This window comes from Protobothrops mucrosquamatus, unplaced genomic scaffold, assembly GCF_001527695.2.
Source record: "Protobothrops mucrosquamatus isolate PMUCROS unplaced genomic scaffold, P.Mucros_1.0 scaffold344, whole genome shotgun sequence".
Taxonomy (NCBI): Eukaryota; Metazoa; Chordata; class Lepidosauria; order Squamata; family Viperidae; genus Protobothrops; species Protobothrops mucrosquamatus.
Genome location: NW_015386681.1, coordinates 1,180,429 through 1,204,072, shown reverse-complemented (window position 1 = coordinate 1,204,072; position 23,644 = coordinate 1,180,429). Strand labels below are relative to the sequence as shown.

General features: G+C 46.2%; 2 protein-coding genes across 2 annotated transcripts in view; both read left to right on the top strand.

The window, feature by feature from the left end:
* Positions 1-2,791, top strand: part of ARHGEF17 (Rho guanine nucleotide exchange factor 17) — a 122,841-nt gene extending 120,050 nt beyond the window's left edge. The window contains exons 21-22 of the mRNA XM_015815489.1: positions 709-966; positions 2,616-2,791. Coding sequence (XP_015670975.1) covers positions 709-966; positions 2,616-2,791 — 434 coding nt within the window. The remainder of the gene's footprint in view (positions 1-708; positions 967-2,615) is intronic.
* Positions 2,792-7,333: 4,542 nt separating this feature from the next.
* RELT (RELT TNF receptor) overlaps positions 7,334-23,644 on the top strand; it is a 76,779-nt gene continuing 60,468 nt past the window's right edge. Inside the window, exons 1-3 of the mRNA XM_029284053.1 lie at positions 7,334-7,415; positions 7,929-7,932; positions 8,136-8,139. Coding sequence (XP_029139886.1) covers positions 7,334-7,415; positions 7,929-7,932; positions 8,136-8,139 — 90 coding nt within the window. The remainder of the gene's footprint in view (positions 7,416-7,928; positions 7,933-8,135; positions 8,140-23,644) is intronic.

The window sequence follows — 23,644 nt, the reverse complement described above, 5'->3', positions numbered from 1 at the left end:
GCTGGCTGGGGAATTCTGGGAGTTAGAGTCCTTCTCTGCTGGCTGGGGAATTATGGGAGTCAGAGTCCCTCTCGGCTGGCTGGGGAATTCTGGGAGTCAGAGTCCCTCTCTCCTGGCTGGGGAATTCTGGGAATTGATGTCCACCTGTGGTGGCAATAACAATAGCAGCAATAATAATAATAATAATAGTAGTAGTAGTAGTAGTACTAGTAGTAGTAATAATAATAATAATTCATATACCTACATACACATAAATATATGACCCAGAGAAACAGCACAGTCTAGTTCAGATGTGTATATATACATAATGAGAAAAACAAATCTTGTGAGTTTACCAAATGGATGGCATATGGAACAAAGCTGTATGTACTGTATGTGTGTGTGTATGAATGAATGAATGAATGAACGAACGAACGAATGAATGAACGAATGCTGCTCTGGATTTTTTATCTCTCCAGAGTGCAGAGCAACCCAGCATTGGGGGCTCTCCACAAAGGTGGAAACCAACAAGCCACGATCGTGTTTGCAACCGCCCTTTTAAAAAAAGGCGCTGCGTTCAGTCGTGTGGTTATAACCACCCCCTTGATTTTTTCGGACAGAAAGAGAAACCAAGGCCAGACAAACCATCATTCCTGGGTTTGGTTTTTGAGGACCACCCGAAAAATGAACCAAAAGACTTTTTAACCATCTATCTCTCCCCGGCTGTAGGATCGGACGCCATCATCCGACAACACAAGGCGGCTTGCTTGAGGATCACGTCCCTCTTGGCCTGCAAAGATTTGCTCTGGATCGGCACCAGCGCAGGGGTCGTGCTGACCCTCCCCATCACCGGCAACACCGCTGCTTTGAAGACCCCTCCTCTGCCTGTTGGACTGTCCCAAGGCCACACCGGTCACGTCCGATTCCTCACGTCCATTGACCTTCCCGAGGGATTTAATGTCCTTTTTCCCCTGCCAGGAGAAGCAGGTGAGCAGATCAGAGGCTGAGCCAGATTGGATCTAAATCTAGCATGGATTCCGGGCAAGTAGTCCTTGTTTAACAACTGCCTCATTTAGCGTCCGAAATTCACGATGGCGGGGAAAAGGAAACTTCATGACTTTGCATTTACGACCTTAAAGGTTGTGTGGAGTCAAACACGGGACCCCAAAACCAATCATCAAGGCCTAGGGAAGTACAGGCAGTCCTCAACTTGCAACAGCTCCCTTAGTGACTGTTCAGAGTTACAACGGCACTAAAAAAAATGACTTATGACCATTTTCACACTTAGGACGGCTGCAGCGTCCTCACGGGGACGGGATCAAAATTCAGATGACTCATAGTTATGACGGTCACAGTGTCCCGGGGTCACGTGATCCCCTTTTGCGGCCTCCTGACAAGCAGAGTCAGTGTGGGAAGCCGGATTTGCTTAACGACCGTATTACCAGCTTAGCAACTGAGGTCGTAAAATGGGACAAAGCACACACTTAACGAATTTCTCACTTCGCAACCTAAACGCTGGGCTCCACGGCGGCCGTAAATCAAGGACTACCTGTATTTATTATTTTAACAAGGCACACTGGAGGTTATTCCCCTCCAGAAGATAGTCAGAGGAAGTCTTACACACAAGAGGAAACATTGAGATTTATATTTATATTTGTATTAGATTTATTTCGAGGAAGGAGGAAGGAAAAAAATGAGATGCGCAGGGAATAAATGATGCAAGGGGGAATATTCCTAATTAGCAAACCCCAAGTTACAGGTCATCCTTGACTTAACAACCACCGTTCAGCACAAAATTTCTGCCGCTAAGCAAGTCAGTTCTTCAGTGAGCTTTGCCCCATTTTACGACCTTGCTTGCCACCGTTGTTAAGCGAATCACTGCATTTAAGTCAGTAACACGGTTGTTAAGTGAATCTGGCTTCCCCCATTGACTTTGGCTCGTCAGAAGGTCACCAAAGGGGATCACGTGACCCCGGGACACCGCAACCGTCCTAAGTACATGCCAGTTGCCAAGCCTCCGAATTCTGATCACGTGACCAGGGGGAATGCTGCGACAGTCGTAACTGTGAAAAATCAAATGATTCCTTTAATATTATTACATACCAACATCTGCCTATTCCAGGTCTTTGGGAAGGACTCAATAGGTGGAGAAGAGTGCCAAGTCTAATCTAAACATCTGGCTGATTGTGCAGCCAGTCGCAATAATAATGTAGATCTTATACTTAGCTCGTGCAAGAAAAGTGCAGAAACTGATTGCAAACAATGATGTGGTCACAAAAATCCCTCACTGGAACGAACATCTGGGGGGGAAAATATCATGTGCCCATAATGAAAAATTGGTGGGAACAGAGAGTTGAAAAAGTAATCAGAAATGAGGACGTTAAAATATTGTAGGATTTCTGAATACAAACTAAGTCTTGGCACGTAACGCACCAGATTTAACTGTGTGGTTAAACAGTCACTTTTTTCAGTGCCGTTGCAACTTCGAACGGTCACTAAATGGATTGCGAGTCGAGGGCTGCCCCTACGGTGCATTTGGTTTTCCTTGGATAGATTTAGGCTAGCGCGGCGCAGAATTGTGTCTTGATCAACTACATCTCTCTCTCTCACACACACACACCCCTTTTCCCGTACAGGTGTGGAAAAATCAAGCGACTTGGACAAACGAGATTCGACGCGACACCGGCCTTCCAAGTCCAAAATGCTGGTGGTCAGCGGCGGAGACGGCTACGAGGATTTCAGACTCACCAACAGCAGCGAGACCGTGGGCCGGGATGACAGCACCAACCACCTCCTGCTCTGGAGGGTCTGATGTGGGTCAGAACGGGGCGCCCCCCCTGATTGTGGGGCAAGGCAGAGAGAGCAAGAGAGAGAGAGAGACCCGAACGCCCGTCCTCGCCGTTCACACCCGAACGGGTGGAATTTCTTTAGCTGTGCCTCATCCTCCCTCTCGACCGTCTCGTACGGGTGATTGCCACCCGGACCCACGGGGGGCGCCGTGCCTTGAGGAGGATTGTCGCCGATCCCCCGCCGCCGACCGACCCCCTTAGAACGCACCTCCCTATTGCACGCCTCGCGCTTACCGCTGTCTCTGAGTGTAACGGGGAGGCACCCGCGCGCACGGGCCCGTGGGCGCGAGAGGCTGGAGGAGGGCCCGAGGGGGCCACGCCGTCACACGGAGGCCCCGTGGGAAGGCCCGAAGGTGCACCTCCGGCCCCATTTACGAGGGGATAGTCCGCTTTGCCGAAACGATTCGGTGAGACGCCCCCCCCCGAGGGATTGGACCTTGTGTCGATGATGGTCTTCTAAGCCGTCTCAGGAGGCTTCGACGAGATCGAAACCTCGTTCCAGAAATCTGTTCTCCATCCAGCCTCAACGTGCTTGTCAAAAGGAGGTCCGAATCCAGACATCCGCCCTCCTGACCCTTCGCACGCCAGGATCTTCCGATTCTCCGTTTCACCACCATCTAGGGATCCCTCTCCCTCGCCGCCAGGCGACCGATAACTCGAGGGGGGCTGTGTTGCTTGCCCGTGGGTGCGCGCGTTGTGTCTTTTTCGAGTGTTATGTGTAAAATAATCTTTATTTATTGTTGATCGGAGCAAAGAGGGGCTGTTTTGGGCCGCAAGAGAGAGAAACGAGAGGGCTGAAGATGCTTATGGCGCGGACAGATAACGGTCTGAATCATGATTACACGGAAAAGTCCTCGCTTTACGGCAACGGGAGAAATTGCCTCGGTGCGTACCGGACGTTTACAGCCTGTTGCGGTGGAGTCCCTCCAGAGTAGCTGAAATGTGTATGTGTGTGTATGTTTGTTTACCAAGGGCTGACTGGGACAAAAGAAATTGTGGGTGGAGACCGTTCACAAGGCTTTGGACCGGTTTCTCTCAACCTGGGTAATTTTAAAACGGGTGGGCTTCAGCTCCCAGAATTCCCTGGCCACCTGAGGAATGCTGGGAGTGGAAGCCAGAATAATAGAATAACAGTTGGAAGGGCCCTTGGAGGTCTTCTAGTCCAACCCTTGCTCTATAGTATACCATTTCAGATAAACGGCGGTCCAATCTCTTAAAAACTTCCAGTGTTGAAGCGCCCACAACTGGGGTGGGAAATTCTGGGAGAGGATGTCCACCCATGTTGGCTGGGGAATTCTGCGACGTCCATCCAAGCCGGCCAGGGAATTCTGGGAGTTGAAGTCCACCCATTTTAAAATTGCCCAGGTTGAGAAAAAAACGGGATAGTTGCCATACAGAGCAGGCCTACCAAATCCTGACCGTTGCATTGTCCTCGGTGCTTCCTTGCCACGGGCATCAGGGAAGCAGAAGGGAGCAAGGAGGAGAGGGTTACAGCCCCCCCCCCAGCCTTGTACTTTGTACAGTATTTATATTTTGTGTTGTTTTTTTTTAAATGCCAGCTCTTCGCTGTTTGCAGAAGGGGACGAAGAGGCGCGGAAAGGTTAGCAGCACTTAATTTGCAGGTTGCTTTTTGTGGGACGTCAAGGTGGGGACCCTCCATCCCCAAAGGAAGAAATACAACACACACAGACAAAGACACAGACACACACCTCCAAACAGCTGTTGTGTTTGTTATCCTCTGCTGCCCCAGAAAATCAGGAGAGAAGCAAGACTGCAAACGAAGAAAGCAGGAAACCTAGAATGAGGGTCTGTTCATCGCCTGGACTTGGTTAGGAGAAGAAATTGGAAAGGAACAAAAAGAGAAGATTACTGGGGAATTAATGAGAATTTCCAGGCACCCTTCAGGGCTGAATTTTAGACTCTTGTCTGTCTGGTGTTCCTTCGGCCATATGCGTCTTCGCTCATCCGTGTGGACTGGCTGGCATAGAAATCGTGCTAACTCCGGTCGTAATTCGCAACCGTCACCCCTTTAAATCTGAGACCGTGCAGATTGCCAAAGATGCTGAAATGCAAAGCTGGTTAGTGAGCAGACCACCTTTGAAGAATATCATAATCAGTAAGAAGGCAACCAACTTGGATAGCAGTAACTCAAGCCAGACTTAAGGGATCCTCGGTGCTCTCTGAGATCGGTTGTCCCTAAGGCGCTTTTTTTTCCAGGAGGCAACTAAACTTTCTTCTTGTTTTTTTTTTTTGAAGACGTTTCGCTTCTCCTCCCAGAAGCTTCTTCAGGGCAGAGCTGAAGAAGCTTCTTGGATGAGAAGCGAAACGTCTTCAAAGAAGGACAGTCCAGTTGCCTCGTGCAAAAAAGCGCCTTTGGGATAACTATGACCTGGAGGGTGGAGAATCTCCATGGACATCTGAGCTGGGTGGTTTTCTTGCAGACGTCTCGTGACCCAACTAGGTAACATCTTCAGTGCTAGAAGGGAGTGGGGGTTGCAGAGTAGAGGAGAAGGAAAAGGAGAAGAGGAGGAGGAGGACTGTGGGGTCCTTGGTGCTCTCTGAGCTGGGTTGTTTTCTTGCAGACGTCTCGTGACCCAACTAGGTAACATCATCAGGGCTAGAAGGAAGGGGGAAGAACATTCTATTACCAATGATGTTTCTAAGTTGGGTCATGAAATGTCTTCAAGAAAACAACTAAGTGCAAAGAGCACTAAAGACCCCACAGTCGTTGTTGTTGTTGTCGTCCTCCTCCTCCTCCTCCTCCTCTCTTCCTACTCCCAGCACTGATGATGTTACCTAGCTGGGTCATGAAACGTCAGCAAGAAAACAACACAGCTCAGAGAGCACATAGGACCCCACATTCTTCTTCCTCCTCCTCCTCCTCCTCCTCCTCCTCCTCCTCCTCCTCTCTTCCCACTCCCAGCACTGATGATGTTCCCTAGGAGGGTCATGAAACGTCTGCAAAAAAACCACCAAGCTCAAAGAGCACCCAGGATCCCAGTTCTTCTTCTTCTTCTTCTTCTTCTTCTTCTTCTTCTTCTTCTTCTTCTTCTTCTTCTTCTTCTTCTTCTTCTTCTTCTTCTTCTTCTTCTTCCTCTTCTTCTTCCTCTTCTTCTTCCTCTTCTTCCTCCTCCTCTTCTTCTTCCTCCTCTTCTTCCTCCTCCTCCTCCTCCTCCTCCTCCTCTTCTTCTTCTTCTTCTTCCTCCTCCTCCTCCTCCTCCTCCTCCTCCTCCTCCTCCTCCTCCTCCTCCCCACTCCCTTCCAGCACTGATGATGTTACCTAGCTGGGTCATGAAACTTCTGCAAGAAAACAATCAAGCTCAGAGAGCACCTAGGACCCCACATTCCTCCTCCTCCGCTCTTCCCACTCCCAGCACTGATGATGTTACCTAGTCAGGTCATGAAACATCTGCAAGAAAACCACCCAGCTCAGAGAGCACCAAGGACCCCACCGTTTTAACCTTGAGGCTTTGAAACATATTCCCCAGGAAAGATGATTTGGAGCCCAAATTGTGCACTTGCTTCCAGCCTAAATAATACATTTCCTACTACAGATTTTCTTATCCTTTCTCCATATACCTGAAGACGTAAAATCATGCTGTCTTGATGACGGAGCTTCCTAACTCACCAAAACTCAAAAACTTTGGAACTAAACCAAAAATGTAATTTTACCCAGTCGGTTTTGGAACGAGACCGTGGCTCGTTCTTCTCTTGACTTCTGCACTCCTCTGTTATTGCTGATGTTTGAATCCGCGGCACAAAACAGGCACCGAAACACTGGAGCTTAACGTTCAGTTCAAACCGATTTAACCTAGATTTTGTTCGACTTCCGGATTTATTTGTTATCATGGTCCATTTCAAGATACTATTAGGATGGGGGGGTTTGTAAAACCCTCCTAAGTTTGACAATAGTAGCATCACCTCCTTGGCAGAGCTTGAAAAGCCAGCCCTCGGTTTATTAGTACTCGGAAAGGACACCACCAGGAAATCCCAAACAGAAAACAGTTAGGAAGCAGACAGCCGCAAGCGTTCTGTTTTTGAGGCTGTGAAAGGAGCGCGGATGCGCCCGTAGAGTCACCAGAAATTAATCTGGCAAGTATCTTTCTAGAGCACTTTGCAACTTTTAAGCCGGGTGGATTTTCAACTCTTGAGATCTCCTGGTGGTCTCTTGTCTACCCTTGGCTTTTTGAAGAACAAACCACAATCAGATGGCCGTGAGCTTTTGAAGTCTCCTTCAAGTGCTGGGGACTCCGCGGAGACCTTCCTCTTTGTTTTGTTAGCCGCGTCGAAGGGATCTGCCCTTGCCAACTTCTAGAACTTTCCGTGTGAAGCTCTCACAGAAGATCCCTTAACAAAGGCCGGTTCTCCTGAACATTCACACAAAGCCTCCTTTACAAACTGGCCAAGATTTGTGTTGGCCTCTTTATCCATCTCCATTTCCGCGAGGGCCAAAAGTCTTGCAAAGCCGTCCAGCGTCGTGAGCTTTCGGCCATCGCCGTCCCAAGATGGACACCTCCAGTGAAGAGGCCCAGAAATTCAAGATGGACGCCGTCGTTGGGACCGCCATCTTGACTGTTTCGATGTCCTGTACATTATTATTATTATTTTTCCCCCCACTGAGTCTCCTGGCCAAATAGATTTTTGAACATACAGGTAGTCCTCAACTTACGACATGTTCGTTCGCTTAGTGACCAAGTTACGACGGCGCGGAAGGAGGCGACTTAACGATTTTTCACAACAACCGTTGCCGCGTCTCCGCGGTCCACGTGATCCACCTTCAAACGCTGGGCAACCGACTCCTAGTTGCGACGGTCGCAGGGATCCCCTTTCGCCACCTCCTGACAAAGTCAACGGGGAAGGCGGATTTACGTAACAACCGGGTTACTGACTGAAGAAGTTCATTTAAGAACCGTTGGCCGGAAAGGACGTAAAACGGGGCAAAACTCATTGAGCAACTGTCTTGCTTAGCTCAGTTGGCGTCGTAAGTTGAGGACTGCCTGTATTAGCCCCAAACCACTCTAGCTTGCAGAAAGGTTAACGACCCAGAGAATAGATTTAATCCAGGTCAACCTTCACCGTTATTTTCCGTTCTTTTTTTAGACAGGTATCTCACCTGGCCTTTATCCTCCCCTAGACATCCTTTGGAGGTGTTCCAAAACTGTCTCCAAATTATAATTGTCTCCCAGGGTGGAAACAGCAATTACAACATGGTCAGAGGAGACCTCGTACCACCTGTATTTATGCAGCATTTGATCCAATTTAGGGATTTTGTTTCTCCTGGCCTTGAATTCTTGTTTTTGTCTACAGTTTGGTAAGCATGGAGAATCCCTTAAAAGACCAAATGGCAATCCTTGGCTGAAAAGTGATTTCCTAACAGTTCGTAATTTCTGCACGTTGGCAACTTAAAGCAGTGTGGATTTCAACTCCCAGAATTCCCCTGGAAATTCATAATTTCTCCATTTTGGCACCTTGGAAGAGGTGTGGACTTCGAATCCCAGAATTCCCCTGGAAATTCATAATTTCTCCACTTCGGCACCTTGGAAGAGGTGTGGACTGGTTGGTTGGGGAATTCTGGGAATTGAAGTCCACCCAATCTTCAAGTCGCCAAGCTTGAGAAACACAGAAGCAGATACAGTACAAAACAGTTGTTTTTTTCCAGTTTCTAAGATGATTTTATTATTTTTTTACTCTTCTGTACTTCTGGACACCCTGCATCCACCTTGGCCACCCAAGCTTCGTCCTCTCCTCCAAAGTTACGCCGTTCCCCACACCAGAAAGCAAACAGCCTCATACTTTACACCTTGTAACCTAACGAGGAACTTTTTGAGGTCCATCTTCCCGCAATAACTCCCATCATCTACTATGGACACCCCTGCCTTTCATTTTGCCCGTAGGACATTTTTGGCGAGAAAAATAACTTTCTGCCCATGCTCAGAAGTGTCTTCTCCATGACTCGTCCCCCTGCACATGGCTGCTGGATGGGAAGATTTCCAGACCAAACAGCTACACCAAGAAATAAAACTTCCAGCATGGACCCAGCCACGAATGTTGAATCGTCCAGAATAATTTTGCAGGAGTCAAATCACTGCAGATGGCTGAAGGATTCTGTCCGGATTCTGATTTTGTCGTGCCAATAAAGGGAGGTGACATCCAGGCTGGCACAGACACACACCCCCCCAATGTGATTGGCAAATGCATCTTGCTTTTGACCCCTCTTGGTGGGGGTTTCATGGACCCCTTTGTAAATATTGCTATATATATATATCTCACTTCCTCTGTAAATAACCCTTGAGTCTTTTTTTTTTTTTTTTTGATGATGATGATGATGATGATCCAGGCGAATTTAATGGCATATTTTTTATATATCTTTCAGGAGCACAAGCGAGGGTTGTCGGTTCACAGTTTTAAGTTATAATAACACATTCAGCGTTGCGTGGAAGGTGAGAGTGTCGGAGCGAGGAATTTCTTGCCGAAATGTTACCGGTTTTAGCAAGGTGTTGATGTTGTTGTTTGGCGGTGATGATGATGATGATGGATTTGGCTGGATTTTATTTTCCCTTTTTTTCACCACTGTGGGTTCTCGGTCATTAAAAGTCACTGTTGTCAGAATCTGGTTTTGCGGTCCCTGTTCTTTGTCTTCCGAGGGGGAAAAAAAGGGGGTGGATTTTAGATCACCTGTCACCTGAATTTCCGCTCGAATTACTAAATTCTTCTAGCTATGTCTCTGCAGCCCAGCTTGGATAGGAGATGTGATAGGTACAAAGTAAAATAGGACCATCGAGGTACAGAGCCCCCCTATGAGGAAGATGGGCGGTTAAAAGTTTGATATATCAATAAATATAAATAAATACAAGTAAAGTAAAAGTACCAAGTAAAGAACAGTACAGAGAAGCAACCTAGAACACAGGAGAAATTTCCTGACGGTGAGAACAATTAACCAGTGGAACTCCTTGTCTCCAGAAGTTGTGGGCGCTCCATCACTGGAGGTTTCTAAGAAGAGACTGGACAGCCATTTGTCTGAAATGGTCTAGGGTTTCCTGCCTGAGCAGGGGGTTGGACTAGAAGACCTCCAAGGTCCCTTCCAATTCTGTTATTCTGTTTATTTTATTCTCCAAAGCGCCTGAAGGCCGGGCAAGAAGCAACGGGTGGAAACTGACCAAGGAGAGAAGCAACCTGGAACTAAGGAGGAATTTCCTGACAGTGAGAACAATTAACCAGTGGAACTACCTGCCTCCAGAAGTGGTGAATGCTCCAACACTGGAGATTTTCAAGAAGAGATCAGACAACCAGTTGTCTGGAATGGTATAGGGTCTCCTGCCTGAGCAGGGGGTTGGTTGGTCTAGAAGACCTCCAAGGTTTCCAACTCTGTAATTCTGTTATTCTGTTCTAATGTGTGTATTTATATATCGCGTCCATAAAAAGTATTGTTTCGTATTTTGGGACAGTGAGGTGGAAACCCTTGGACTTTGAATGGGTTCTTAATCTGTTTTTGAATCACTTTAATATCAGTTGTAAACAAGAAAGGCAAGCAAAATCCAGACAAAAATATCTAAAAAGTATTTTTCAGAGAGGTAGTTGGTTAGTCCCTTGCAATCAAAACAAGAAAAGGTCCTGTGGCACTTTTCAAAGTTATAATTAATGCCGTGTTTACACAACATGTTTGAACAGGGTGGTTGCAAACATGCTAAGTTTGTCCAGGATTAACCTCAGGTGTATACAGACACACAAATACACATACACTGCATTTCAGATACAACTACCGTGGCCATAAGGATAGGTAGGTTGGTAGGTAGATACGGGTGGAAGGATGGATGGATGGTTGGATGGAACTAGAAAGGGATAGATGGATAGATAGATAGATAGATAGATAGATAGATAGATAGATAGATAGATAGATAGATAGATAGATAGATAGATAGATAGATAGATAGATAGATAGATAGATAGATAGATAGATAGATAGATAGATAGATAGATATGGGTGGAAATGGATGGATGGAACTAGAAAGGGATAGATGGATGGAACTAGAAAGGAATAGATGATGGATGGATGGATGGATGGATGGATGGATGGATGGATAGATAGATAGATAGATAGATAGATAGATAGATAGATAGATAGATAGATAGATAGATAGATAGATATGGGTAGAAGGATGGATGGAACTAAAAAGGGATGGATGGATAGATATGGATGGATGGAGCTAGAAGGGGATAGATGATAGATATATAGATGGATGGATAGATAGACAGACAGACAGACAGACAGACAGACAGAGATAGACAGACAGACAGACAGATATGGGTGGAAGGATGGATGGAACTAAAAAGGGATGGATGGATAGATATGGATGGATGGAGCTAGAAAGGGGGATATAGATATATAGACGGATGGATGGATAGATAGATAGATAGATAGATTAGATAGATAGATAGATAGATAGATAGATAGATAGATAGATAGATAGATAGATAGATAGATAGATAGATATGGGTGGAAGGATGGATGGAACTAAAAAGGGATGGATGGATAGATATGGATGGATGGAGCTAGAAAGGGGGATAGATGATAGATATATAGACGGATGGATGGATGGACGGACGGACGGACGGACGGACAGACAGACAGATAGATAGATAGATAGATAGATAGATAGATAGATAGATAGATAGAGCTGGGTAGGTAGACATTGATGGATAGAGATGGATGGATGGATTTTCACATAACTCTTGCAGCCTCCCCATGGTCACCTGATCAAAATTCAGAGGCTTGGCAACTGGCATGTACTTAATGACGGTTGCAGTCTTCTGGGGTCCCGTGATCCCTTTTTGCGACCTTCTGGCAAGCAACGGCACCAGGGAAGCCGGATCCACTGAGCAACTATGTTACGGGCTTAACAGCTGCAATGCTCCCCTTAACAGCCGGGGCAAGGAAGATCGTAAGCTCCCTTCACACCCGTTTGGCTTCACAGTGGAAACGTTGTCGCTGTACAACCACCGTCATTTTATCCCAAATGCAGCAAGGGAAGGATTTGCAAGTCCTGGAAAGCTAGGAAGTCCATTTTAGTTTTATTTTATTGATCGATTAGCCCTCAGGCCATATTAAAAGTGCAAAGTCCCCGAAACAAATTTATGACTAAAGTTTGATAAAATGCAATTTAAAAATAAAACGGGAATAAAACAAAACGAAATGGGAATAAAATACAGCCTAAAATGAAACGGGAACAGGATACAATAGTTTAAAATAGAGATAAAATAGGATAAAATTATATTTCGGGGCTCACCCCTGCAATCTATCCCCATCAATTTAAAAGATTGGATTTTGCTTGCCCCGCCGATGCGGCGTTCCCCCTGCCTTGGCACCAAACAACGAAACAGATGTACATTGTTGTGCTAATAGTGTCAAGTCTGCTGGCAAAGGACCAAGGTGGTTGTGTTTTTTTGCACAAACAGGCCTGTCTGTCTAGGCATCCCTCAAAAAGCCCGCCGGGGGCACATTTCTTCGGTAAACTTGTCATCAAAGGAGCGAAAACAAGCCTCCGGGTGTAAAACCCATATTTTTAATAGCTTTGTCGGAATTTCCAGTCACAATAAAAGCTGTTTACGCTTCCTGCTGGACAAACTTTTTGCCCGAGTAAGCAAAATCTCCTGGATTTTTGGAGACTAAATGAAAATGGGAACACAACTCTGAGGGGGGAAAAAGGCTTTCTCGCTTAATTTTGAGGACTGGGTGAGAGGGTCAGACAGACAGTCCTCAACTTACGACCGGTCGCTTACCAAGCTTTTGAAATGAACAAGGGACATACTTTGAGCTACTTAAAGACCAGGATCCGAAGTTCATGGGGCTGCACTTTGGGTGTTTGATGGCCCTTTGGGGTGTCCGACAGTCCAGTAACTACGTTTTACGATGGTTTTGCTGAAAACTGACATGTACAGGTAGGCCTTGACTTACAACACTCATTTTGGTCACCATATCACAAAAAAGAGGTTGAGACTTTGGAAAAAATTCAGAGAAGAGCAACTAGGATGATCCAAGGCCTGGAGGCTAAAACATATGAAGAAGGGCTGCAGGATTTGGGTCTGGCTAGTCCAGGGGTAGGCAACCTTGGCCCCTTCATGACTCGTGGACTTCAACTCCCAGAATTCCTGTGCCAGCATGGGGGAACTATGGCCCCTTCATGACTCGTGGACTTCAACTCCCAGAATTCCTGAGCCAGCATGGGGGAACTATGGCCCCCTCATGACTGGTGGACTTCAACTCCCAGAATTCCTGAGCCAGCATGGCTCAGCTTGGAAATCTCTCCTTTTCCCCTCAGCATGGCTGGCTCAGGAATTCTGGGAGTTGAAGTCCACGAGTCATAAAAGGGCCCAGGTTGCCTACCCCTGGGCTAGTCTAAAGAAAAGAAGAAATAGGGGAGACATGATAACAGTCTTCCAGTATTTGAGGGGCTGCCACAAAAGAAGAGGGGGTCAGGTTGTTCACCAAAGCAACCAAAGGAAAGGACGAGAAACAATGGCTGGAAACTGATCAAGGAGAGAAGCAACCTGGAATTAAGGAGGAAGTTCCTAACAGTGAGGACAATTAACCAGTGGAACAACTTGCCACCAGAAATTGTGGACGCTCCATCCCTGGAGGTTTTCAAGAAGAGACTAGAGACAGTTACTTGTCTGAAATGGTATAGGTTCTCCTGCTTCATTGTGGTCGATCCTGGCTCAAGCAAGGGTTGGACTAGAAGACCTTAAAGTCCCTTCCAACTCTGTTATTCTGTTCCATTCCATTCCATTCCATTCCATTCCATTCTATTCTATTCTATTCTATTCTATTCTATTCCCATCATCATATATTCTATTCTATTCTGTATTTTATTATTCTATTCTATTCTGTATTTTATTATTCTATTCTATTCTATTCTGTATTTTATTATTCTACTCTATTCTATTCTGTATTTTATTATTCTATTCTATTCTGTATTTTATTATTCTATTCTGTTCTATTCATTATCCTATCCTATTCTATTCTATTCTGTATTTTATTATTCTATTCTATTCTGTATTTTATTATTCTATTCTATTCTATTCTATTCTATTCTATTCTGTATTCTATTATTCTATTCTATTCTATTCTATTATTCTTTATTATATGCCCAGATGGGACATGTAAACAAACAAATGTGGTCATTCAATTATCCCAGCCACTATTCTGGGTTTTCACAAACCACCAAGCCAGGATTGACTACAAACCAACTTTAACCATCTTTTACCCCCTCGGGCAAAGGCTGTTCTGCTCATATCTGCACCTCCTCCCAGATCCTGGGAAGCCCACTGCGCAAAATGGAGACGGCGGTACCCCAAGCCGGTTTCCCACCATCTATATAAACCTGGTTTAGCCAGCTCGGCCTCTCTGCTTTGCTGACTCAGAAGCGAATCCCTAATGCAGACAAGCATCTGATTTTGTGGGTAACATAATGGCCGTTTTGGGGGGGGTTGTTTCCCTGGATGGCTGCTTTGTTTTCCCTTTGTGCTCTGAGGTTGGCCAGAGGGGAGGCACCAGACCTGGGGGGGGTATGTTTATTTACCTGTTGGTTGTGACTGTTGTGTTGTTGTTGAAGAAGAAGAATGCTGGGCTTAGAGGTGAGCTAATAGCTGGATGGCAAACATGTTGATGAGCTGTTTAGAAGCTGGGCTTGGGGAAGGTGGTGAGGGGCTGGGGGTGGAGTGGGGGCCTAAACCCTAACAGGAGGGGGTCAAGGAAGGGGAAGGATGGGGTGGGGGGGATTGTCATGGACTGCCATGGGCAGGCTCCATTATGGTCATAACCGAAGTACCCTCTGCAATTTCTGCCAAGGGGCTGGACACTTTATTCAAGCAAGCAAAAGAAAGAAAGAAAAGAAAAGAAAAGAAAGAAAGAAAGAAAGAAAGAAAGAAAGAAATTAAGAAAGAAAGAAAGAAAGAAAGAAGAAAAAAAGAAAGAAAGAAAGAAAAAAACAGAAAGAAAGAAAGAAACAGGAAAAAGAAAAAGAAAGAAAAAAGAGAAAAACAGGTAAGAAAGAAAGAAGGAAAGAAAGAAACAAAGATAAAAACAGGAAAGAGAAAGAGAAAAAAAGGTAGAAAAACAGGAAAAAGAAAGAGAAAGAAAGAAAAGTAGAAAGAAACAGGAAAGAAAGAAAGAAAGAAAGAAAGAAAAAGAAAGAAAGAAAGAAAGAAAGAAAGAAAGAAAGAAAGAAAGAAAGAAAGAAAGAAAAAGCGTTGCTGGCTGGGGAATTCTGGGAATCGAAATCCAGGCTTCTTCAAGTTGCTAACGTTGCACAGCCTTATCCTTTTGACTTTTGCAGGTTTACAAACCAAGGCCAAACAGCCATTTGTCTGCCATAGACTGATAATCCCGCCCCACCCAGGCCGAGGGTTGGACTAGAAGACCTCTAAGGTCCCTTCCAACCCAATGCTTCCTCCAGGCTGCTATTTCCCGCTTTCTCTGCCCAAAGCAGGCCACAGTTGTGTAAAAGGAGAGCATTTTTTTCCACCAAAGCCAGCAAGATGTCTTGAGTGTCAAGGCTGGCAGCTACTGAGGACAACGTTTTGACGTGGTGGGCCCTGGAGAAGCCCACGGAGGCAGCCCACGGGGACCTTTTTGACAAAAGGAAAACCTGGTGGGAGGCTGTTTTGGGGGGGGCACGCCTCTCTCACCCATTCTTGGGGGTCCTATGCTGTTATGGGAAGTCAGCCACCCCAGAGAAGGAAATATTAAAAGGGCAGGAAAATATATTTCTTCAAAGGATCTTAAAGAGGCAGAAAAGCAGGCCCGGTTTTTTCTTAATAGCCCCAGGTCTCCCTCCCCCAAGCAGAAACCAGCTCTGTAGAAATGCAGATGTAATAATCCATGTTTTTAATAATAATAATAATAATAATAATAATAATAATAATAATAATAATAATAATAATAATAATAATAATAATAATAATAATATAAAAAATAAAGTTGGAAGGGATTTTGGAGGTCATCAAGTCCAACCCCCTGCTCAGGCAGGTAACCCTATACCATTTCAGACAAATGGCTGTCCAGTTTCTTCTTAAAAACTTCCAGTGTTGGAGCATTCACCGCTTCTGGAGGCAGGTTGTTCCACTGGTTAATTGTTCTCACTGTCAGGAAGTTTCTCCTTAGTTCTAGGTTGCTTCTCTCCTTGATGAGTTTCCATCCGTCGCTTCTTGTCCTGCCTTCACGCGCTTTGGAGAACAGCTTGACTCCCTCTTCTTTGGGGCAGCCCCTGAGATATTGGAAGACTGCTATCATGTCCCCCCTCGTCCTTCTCTTCATTAAACTAGACATTCCCAATTCCAGCAGCCGTTCCTTATGTGTTTTAGCCTCCAGTCCCCTGATCATCTTTGTTGCTCTTCTCTGCACTCTTTCTAGAGTCTCAACTTCTTTTTTACATCGCGGTGACCAAAACTGGATGCCGTATTCCAAGTGTGGCCTTACCAAGGCCTTGTAAAGTGGTATTAATTTAATTTAATTGGTTTGTCAGATTTGATTAGTTGCCCATCTTGCCGCACGGTAACCCTGGGCGGCTTACAATATTATGTAAGGTAAAAACGGTATAATTTATAACGCTATAAATGCAATCCTAGAAAGACTATACAACCCACGGGGCTGAAAAGATGGGAGGAATTTGGGTTCCCATCAAACGCTGAACGGGAATAAAAATCTACCTGGGTTTTCCCCAACAATCACAGTCATTGGGCGGGGGAGGGGAAAAGCCTAACCGGGTTTCAAACAAACTTCAGTTTCGATCCAGCTTTTGAAGCGAGCGAGAATCGTAGGTGCAGTTTCGTCACCTGCCCTCCAGGCGGCGTTTTCCTCCCCCCGAGCGGCTCCCGCCCGGAGCGCGCGGGGGGCGTGGCTCGGAACGTTGAGTAGCCTTTCCATTGTGACGTAACAATGGAGGGCGGGGGGGGCGTGGCCCGGCGTCACCCGGCACTTTCTCAGTCCGGCTCCGGGCATCGTTCATTCATTCATAAAGGAGGAAGAGGAGGAGGAGGAGGAAGGAGGAAGAAGAAGGACAGCGCGGCCGGAGCCTCCATCTCGCGTCCGGGCTCCCGGGGATCCCGATCGATCAGTGGGGATCTCTTTGCCAGGTAGGGAATCCTTTGTCGCTGGGAGCGCGCCGCGCATCTGCCTTTCGCCGGCTGCTCTTGCTCCCCGCGCCTCTGGGACTACAGTGCCCATCGTCCCCGGGAGGGTTGAAGCCCCATGCGGCGAGGGAAGAGGACGCGCTTGGTCTCTCTTTAGGTTTAGAGAGAGAAGGACGGCCGGCTTGCGACCCGGGCCTCGCTGGGTGCCGGACTACAACGCCCATCATCCCCTGGCGGGGGTCTCAAAGTGAGGAAGGGGCTTCCTAAGGCTTCTTGCCCCCCCCCTCGTGCCTTCCCTGGGCCCAGCGGGTCGCTGTCCGGTGGGGGCTCTGAGTACTACTGTACTCATCATCCTGGGCCGGCGATGGGAGATGTAGTCTTTTCTGATCCAGCGGCCGTCCAGGTGGCCCCGCCTGTCTCTGGTGGGCGAGAGGGTCCTGGGTTCGAGACCTCCCTGGTTGCCTTTAGAGGGTGGCATCTGCCGCTTGCCAGGCTGACTTTGGTGCTGTGTCCTTGCGGGTCTCCGCAGCGCCGCTGGTGCCGGATTAGGCCAAGCCGGGGGGGGGGGGCTGGTCTCCAATAGCAACCAGCCAGCCAGGGAAAGGCTGACACTACACACACACACACACCCCGAGCGAGCTAGATGGCTGTAGTGAGGGCTGTACTGCCCCTGCACCTGGAGGCTCTGCCTGCCTTGGCCGTCCCAGGGGCGTTGAGAGGGTGCCCGAAAGACTTGGGGGCGTCTAGGGATGCCCCCTAGATGCAGTCAAAAAAGATAAGCTGCTTCTCATGCTTAAGGTGCTGGCCTAGAAACCAGGAGGCGGTGAGTTCTAGTCCTGCCTTAGGCAGGAAAGCCAGCTGGGTGACTTTGGGCCAATCACCAGGAGACGGGGAGTTCTAGTCCCGCTTTAGGAATAAGAACCAGCTGGGTGACATTGGGCCAATCACCAGGAGACGGGGAGTTCTAGTCCTGCTTTAGGCAAGAAAGCCAGGTGGGTGTTTTGGGGCGAATCACCAGGAGACGGGGAGTTCTAGTCCTGCCTTAGGCAGGAAAGCTGGCTGGGTGACTTTGGGCCACTCACCAGGAGACGGGGAGTTCTAGTTCCGCTTTAGGAATGAGAGCCAGCTGGGTGACATTGGGCCAATCACCAGGAGACGGTGAGTTCTAGTCCTGCCTTAGGCAGGAAAGCCGACTGGGTGACTTTGGGCCAATCACCAGGAGACGGTGAGTTCTAGTCCCGCTTTAGGAATGAGAGCCAGCTGGGTGACTTTGGGCCACTCACCAGGAGATGGTGAGTTCTAGTCCTGCCTTAGTTATGAAAGCCAACTGGGTGATTTTGGGCCAATCACCAGGAGACAGTGAATTCTAGTCCCGCTTTAGGAATGAGAGTCAGCTGGGTGTTTTGGGGCCAATCACCAGGAGATGGTGAGTTCTAGTTTGGCCTTAGGCACTTGGCTGGGAAGCCTTGCCCCAGTCCCCGGGGGGTTGGGAGTTCTAGTCCTACCTTAAACATGAAAGCCAGCTGGTTGAATTTGAGCTTGTGACTCTCTCTCTCTCTCTCTCTCTCTCTCTCTCTCTCTCTCTCTCTCTCTCTGAGCCCAGCCCAGCCCACCTTACAGGGTTGTTGTTATGGGGAAAATAGGAGGTCGAAAGAATATTAGCGACGTTCGCCACCTTGAGTTACTCATCAAGGCAGGGGAAAAAATCTTTCTATATAAATAAAAATGTAAATGTTCGTTTGTTCAAAATCTTAAATCTCCGAACGTCCTTCACCGATTGCTTTGAAAGTTTGACACAACGTTGCATTCGAATACGCGCCTGTTTTTATATACCTATATTATATAGATGTCACACCTGTGACAGGTAAAGACATGCTTTTTTGACAAGCATTGTGAAATGAAACATATTACAAACGTGCGCTTTCTCTTTTCTTTCTTTTCCATTTAACCAGACTGAGTCAGAGCAACGCGTGGCCGGGTACAGCTAGTACCTAATAAAATTAATTGAGCAACACAGTCGGGATTGCCGTGTTGTCCCTCCCGTTATTCCTTTTTTGACCGTACCTTGGAATGACATCACTTCCTTTTCCCCTTTCAAATTAATCTTTAAAAAAAACAAGATTTCTGCAAAGTATTGAGTATTGATGGACAACCTGGTGCCCCCAGTTGTGTGGGGTCTTCCCCCCCCCACCCTCCCACATCCGAGCCAGGCGATTCCAGTGGCTGCTGGTTCCCCTTTGCAAACCAGTAGTAGCTGGTGGCCACTGCAAAAGGGGGTCACGTGACCCTGGGACGCTGCGACCGTCATAAATAGGAACCAGTGGACAAATGTCCAAATTTTGATCACCTGACCTTGAGGATGCTGCAAGGGTCGTAAGCGTGAAAAACGGTCCTAAGTGACTGTGATCAGAGCTCTTGTAACTTTAAATTGCCATTAAATTATTTATTTATTTATTTATTTATTAAATTTATATACCGCCCTATCTCCCTTACGGGACTCAGGGCGGTGAACAGGCGATACTAAAAGCCACAATAATAAATAAATAGTTTCTGTGCTAAAATCAAATTAGTACAGGACTATCTCCATGTCGCAAAAAAGAGTTGCGGGAGCTTGGAACCAACTTCTGGCGGACGTAGCAAGCCAACCCTCAGTTAACTGAGTTTAAACATGCTTGGGATAATAAGCAGGTGTCCATCATCTGATCAACATTAAAAAAAAATGAGAAAACCTCAATGGACCACTGGGTCTCTTTTTCTGCCGTCGGTTTTCTGGGTTTCTATTTTAATTGGGTGGGTTGGGCTAGAAGACCTCCAGGGTCCCTTCCGACTCTGTTATTCTACGTTTCTCTTCTGTCTGTGTTTACGGCTTTGTTAGAGATGCTGTTTGTTGTCCTTTCCGACCAAGGTTGAGTCCAGAGCTATTAGGCTGTGTATGTGTGTATTTGTGTAAAAGACTTTTGGCAAACACTCTGGCCAGCTGCATGAAACTCTCTGCCAATATAGTTTTTCCCCCCCCTCTCTCCTTTCTTTCTCTTTCTTTCTTTCTTTCTTTCTTTCTTTCTTTCTTTCTTTCTTTCTTTCTTTCTTTCTCTCTCTCTCTCTCTCTTTCTTTCTCTCTCTCCTTTCTTTCTCTCTCTCTATCTCTCCCCTCCTTTCTCTCCTCTCTCTCTCTTTCCCCCCACTCTCCCTCTCTCTTCTTTCTTTCTTTCTTTTTTCTCTTCCTTTCTCTTTCTCTCTCTCTCCTCTCTCTTTTTCCTCTCTCTCCCTCTCCCTCTCCCTCTCCTTTCTTTCTTTCTTTCTCTTTCTTTCTTTCTTTCTTTCTTTCTTCCTTTCTCTCTCTCCTCTCTCTCTCTTTTCTCTCTCCCCCTCTCTCCCTCTCTCTTCTTTCTTTCTTTCTTTCTTTCTTTCTTTCTCTTCCTTTATTTCTCTCTCTCCTCTCTCCCCTTCTCTCCCCCTCTCCTTTCTTTCTTTCTTTCTTTCTTTCTTTCTTTCTTTCTTTCTTTCTTTCTTTCTTTCTTTCTCTTTCTTCTTTTCTCTCTCTCTCTCCCCTCCTCTCTCTTTCCTCTCCCCTCTCTCCCTCTCCTTTCTTTCTTTCTTTCTTTCTTTCTTTCTTTCTTTCTTTCTCTTTCTTCCTTTCTCTCTCTCTCTCTTCCCTCCTCTCTCTCTCTCCTCTCTCTTTCCTCTCTGCCCCCTCTTCTTTCTTTCTTTCTTTCTTTCTTTCTTTCTTTCTTTCATTCATTCATTCTTCCTTCTCTCTCTCTCTTTCCTCTCCCCCTCTCTCACTCTCCCTCTTTCTTTCTTTCTTTCTTTCTTTCTTTTTCCTTTCTCTCTCTCTCTCTCTCTCTCTCTCTCCCTCCCTCCCTCTTTCCTCTCTCCCCCTCTCCCACCTTCTCTCTCCTTGCTGGCATTTTTTTATTGGGTTTTATTGATTTGATTAAATCAAATTTAAAGCTGCCTGGCTCCAAAAAAAGGTTTAACAGAATATTTTCCAGCTGAACTGACATTTGTCCTGTCTCTGGGAATGAAGCCTGAGATTATGGAAGGAGAAGCGCTGGCCACGGAGTGGAAAGGATCCGTGGCGGTTGTTAGTGCTGTTATTTCGGTGGCCTGGCTGGTTGTTTCGAAGGACAGAGCAAAGAGCTTTCTTTGGGCTTCTGGGGTGTCTCTTGGACAAATAAATACAGGGAGGCAAATCCGTGTTGTAAGTGGCAATCCCAGTTACTTTGAAGAGAAGAGATAATTTTATTTATCAGATTTTGTTTTTATCCTGCCCTTATTACTTTATAAGTAACTCAAGGTGGTGAACATACATAGTAATAATAATAATAATAATAATAATAATAATAATAATAATAAAGTTGGAAGGGACCTTGGAGGTCATCTAGTCCAACCCCCTGCTCAGGCAGGGAACCCTATATCATTTCAAACAAATGGCTGTCCAGTCTCTTCTTAAAAACTTCCAGTGTTGGAGCATTCACCGCTTCTGGAGGCAGGTTGTTCCACTGGTTAATTGTTCTTACTGTCAGGAAGTTTCTCCAATCACCCTGTGAGGTGGTTTGGGCTGAGAGAGGCTGATTGGCCCAAAGTCACCCAACCGCTTTTCATGCCTAAGGCGGGACTAGAACTCACCGTCTCCTGGTGATTGGTCCAAAGTCACCAGCCGCTTTTCATGCCTAAGGCGGGACTAGAACTCACCGTCTCCTGGTGATTGGCCCAAAGTCACCCAGCCGCTTTTCATGCCTAAGGCGGGACTAGAACTCTCCGTCTCCGGGTGATTGGCCCAAAGTCATTCAGCCGGCTTTCATGGCTAAGGTGGGACTAGAACTCACCGTCTCCCGGTGATTGGCCCAAAGTCCACATGTCCCGACTAGAAAATCCTGTGAGAATGTCGGCTGAGGAATTCTGGGAGTTGAAGTCCACATAACCAAAGTGCTAAGTTTGGGAAACTCTGGACTATATTAAGAGCCCTGAGTTTGATACCTTAAACATTATTTATTTACTATTTTTAAAACGTTTTATTGATTTTTTCTAATTTTACATTTAAGTATTTTAAAAAGCAACGGGGCGGCCGAGTTAATCGATAATTCAATGACATACAAGTATCTTTAGTCCAAGTCTCAAACCACCACATTAAACATTTCCTGTGTTCCCCTCAGTATTTACTCTCTCATGTTTAAACTAGTACAATTCTTATGATATCAATGAAATAAAAATAACATTCTTACATTTATCAATCATTTTTAGCTTATACATATCCTAAATACCTTAAATATGATTATGCTGGCTGGGGAATTCTGGGAGTTGAAGTCCACACATCTGAGGCTGAGAAACCCTGTTGTAAAGTACTCCCATCGCCTTTAATTCGTATTAGAAATGACCAGAGGATATCTAATCAATTAATGTAGATCGTCTGGTAAACCCAGCCATTATATAAGTAAACACAAATTTTCTACTGAGATATCAGCATACACCAACTAAAATACTTTTTTAAAAAAATGTCTGCATAAACACTAATAAGAGAATGTGATTCATTATGAATGCATTGGGAATTCATTTCTTATGAAATGCTAAACCCCAATTCGGTGTTATATAATGCATCTCTATTCCATTGCCGTCATGCAGTTTAATTAGCTCAAAACCTGACAGAGTTTCAGAGCTAACAACCAATTAGGGTTTCCAGTAGCAAATTCCTCCTTTTTTTTTTTAAACTAGGTTTAGAGATTCTGAACGCATTCCCTAAAATTGTGCTAAGCAAGCTTTTGCCTGTGAACCGTGAGCTGGTTGAGATATCACACTAAACTAGCTTGCGGTTTGTTTCAGCTGGGGTTCAATGTGATCTAGGAACCCAGTTATTGTAGCTCAAAAAAAATCATGGTTTGCTGCTTAGTGTGTTCTGTGTTTCTCACTGATTGTGGTTTGTTTTTTAAAAAGAGTGGTGAGTTAAACAGTGCCTGACAAATGTGGGGATCCAGTTAGAACAGGATAACAGAATGTGGGGATTCAGCTATATGCAGGTCATCCTCGGACTTACGACCAGAATTGAACCCCACATTTCTTTTGCTAAGCGGGACAGTTGCTAAGTGAGATTTGCCCCGTTTTACGACTTTCCTTGCCACCGTTGTTAAGTGAATCACTGCAGATGTTAACTCAGTCACACGGTTGCTAAGTGAATCTGCCTCTCCTATGGACGTGGCTTGTCAGAAAGTCACAGAAGGGGATCACATGATCCCAAGACACTGCAACCATCGTAAGTACATGCCAGTTGCATGTACTTAAGGAGGCGGTGGTGAGGCCCCTCCTTAAGAAGCCCTCCCTGGACCCAGATGTATTGGCAAATTATCGTCCAGTCTCCAACCTACGCTTTGTGGCGAAGGTTGTTGAGAGTGTGGTTGCACAGCAGTTTCCCCGGCACCTGGAGGAAACGGTCTATCTAGACCCTCTCCAGTCGGGCTTCAGGCCGGGCTACAGCACGGAAACAGCATTGGTCACGTTGATAAATGATCTCTGGAGGGCCCGGGACAGGGGTTATTCCTCTGTCCTTGTTCTTTTGGACCTCTCAGCGGCTTTTGATACTGTGGACCACAGTATCATGCTGCGGCGGTTGGGTGGGTTGGGAGTGGGAGGCACTGTGATGCGGTGGTTCTCCTCCTTCCTCACCGACCGTACGCAGTCTGTATTGGCAGGGGGAC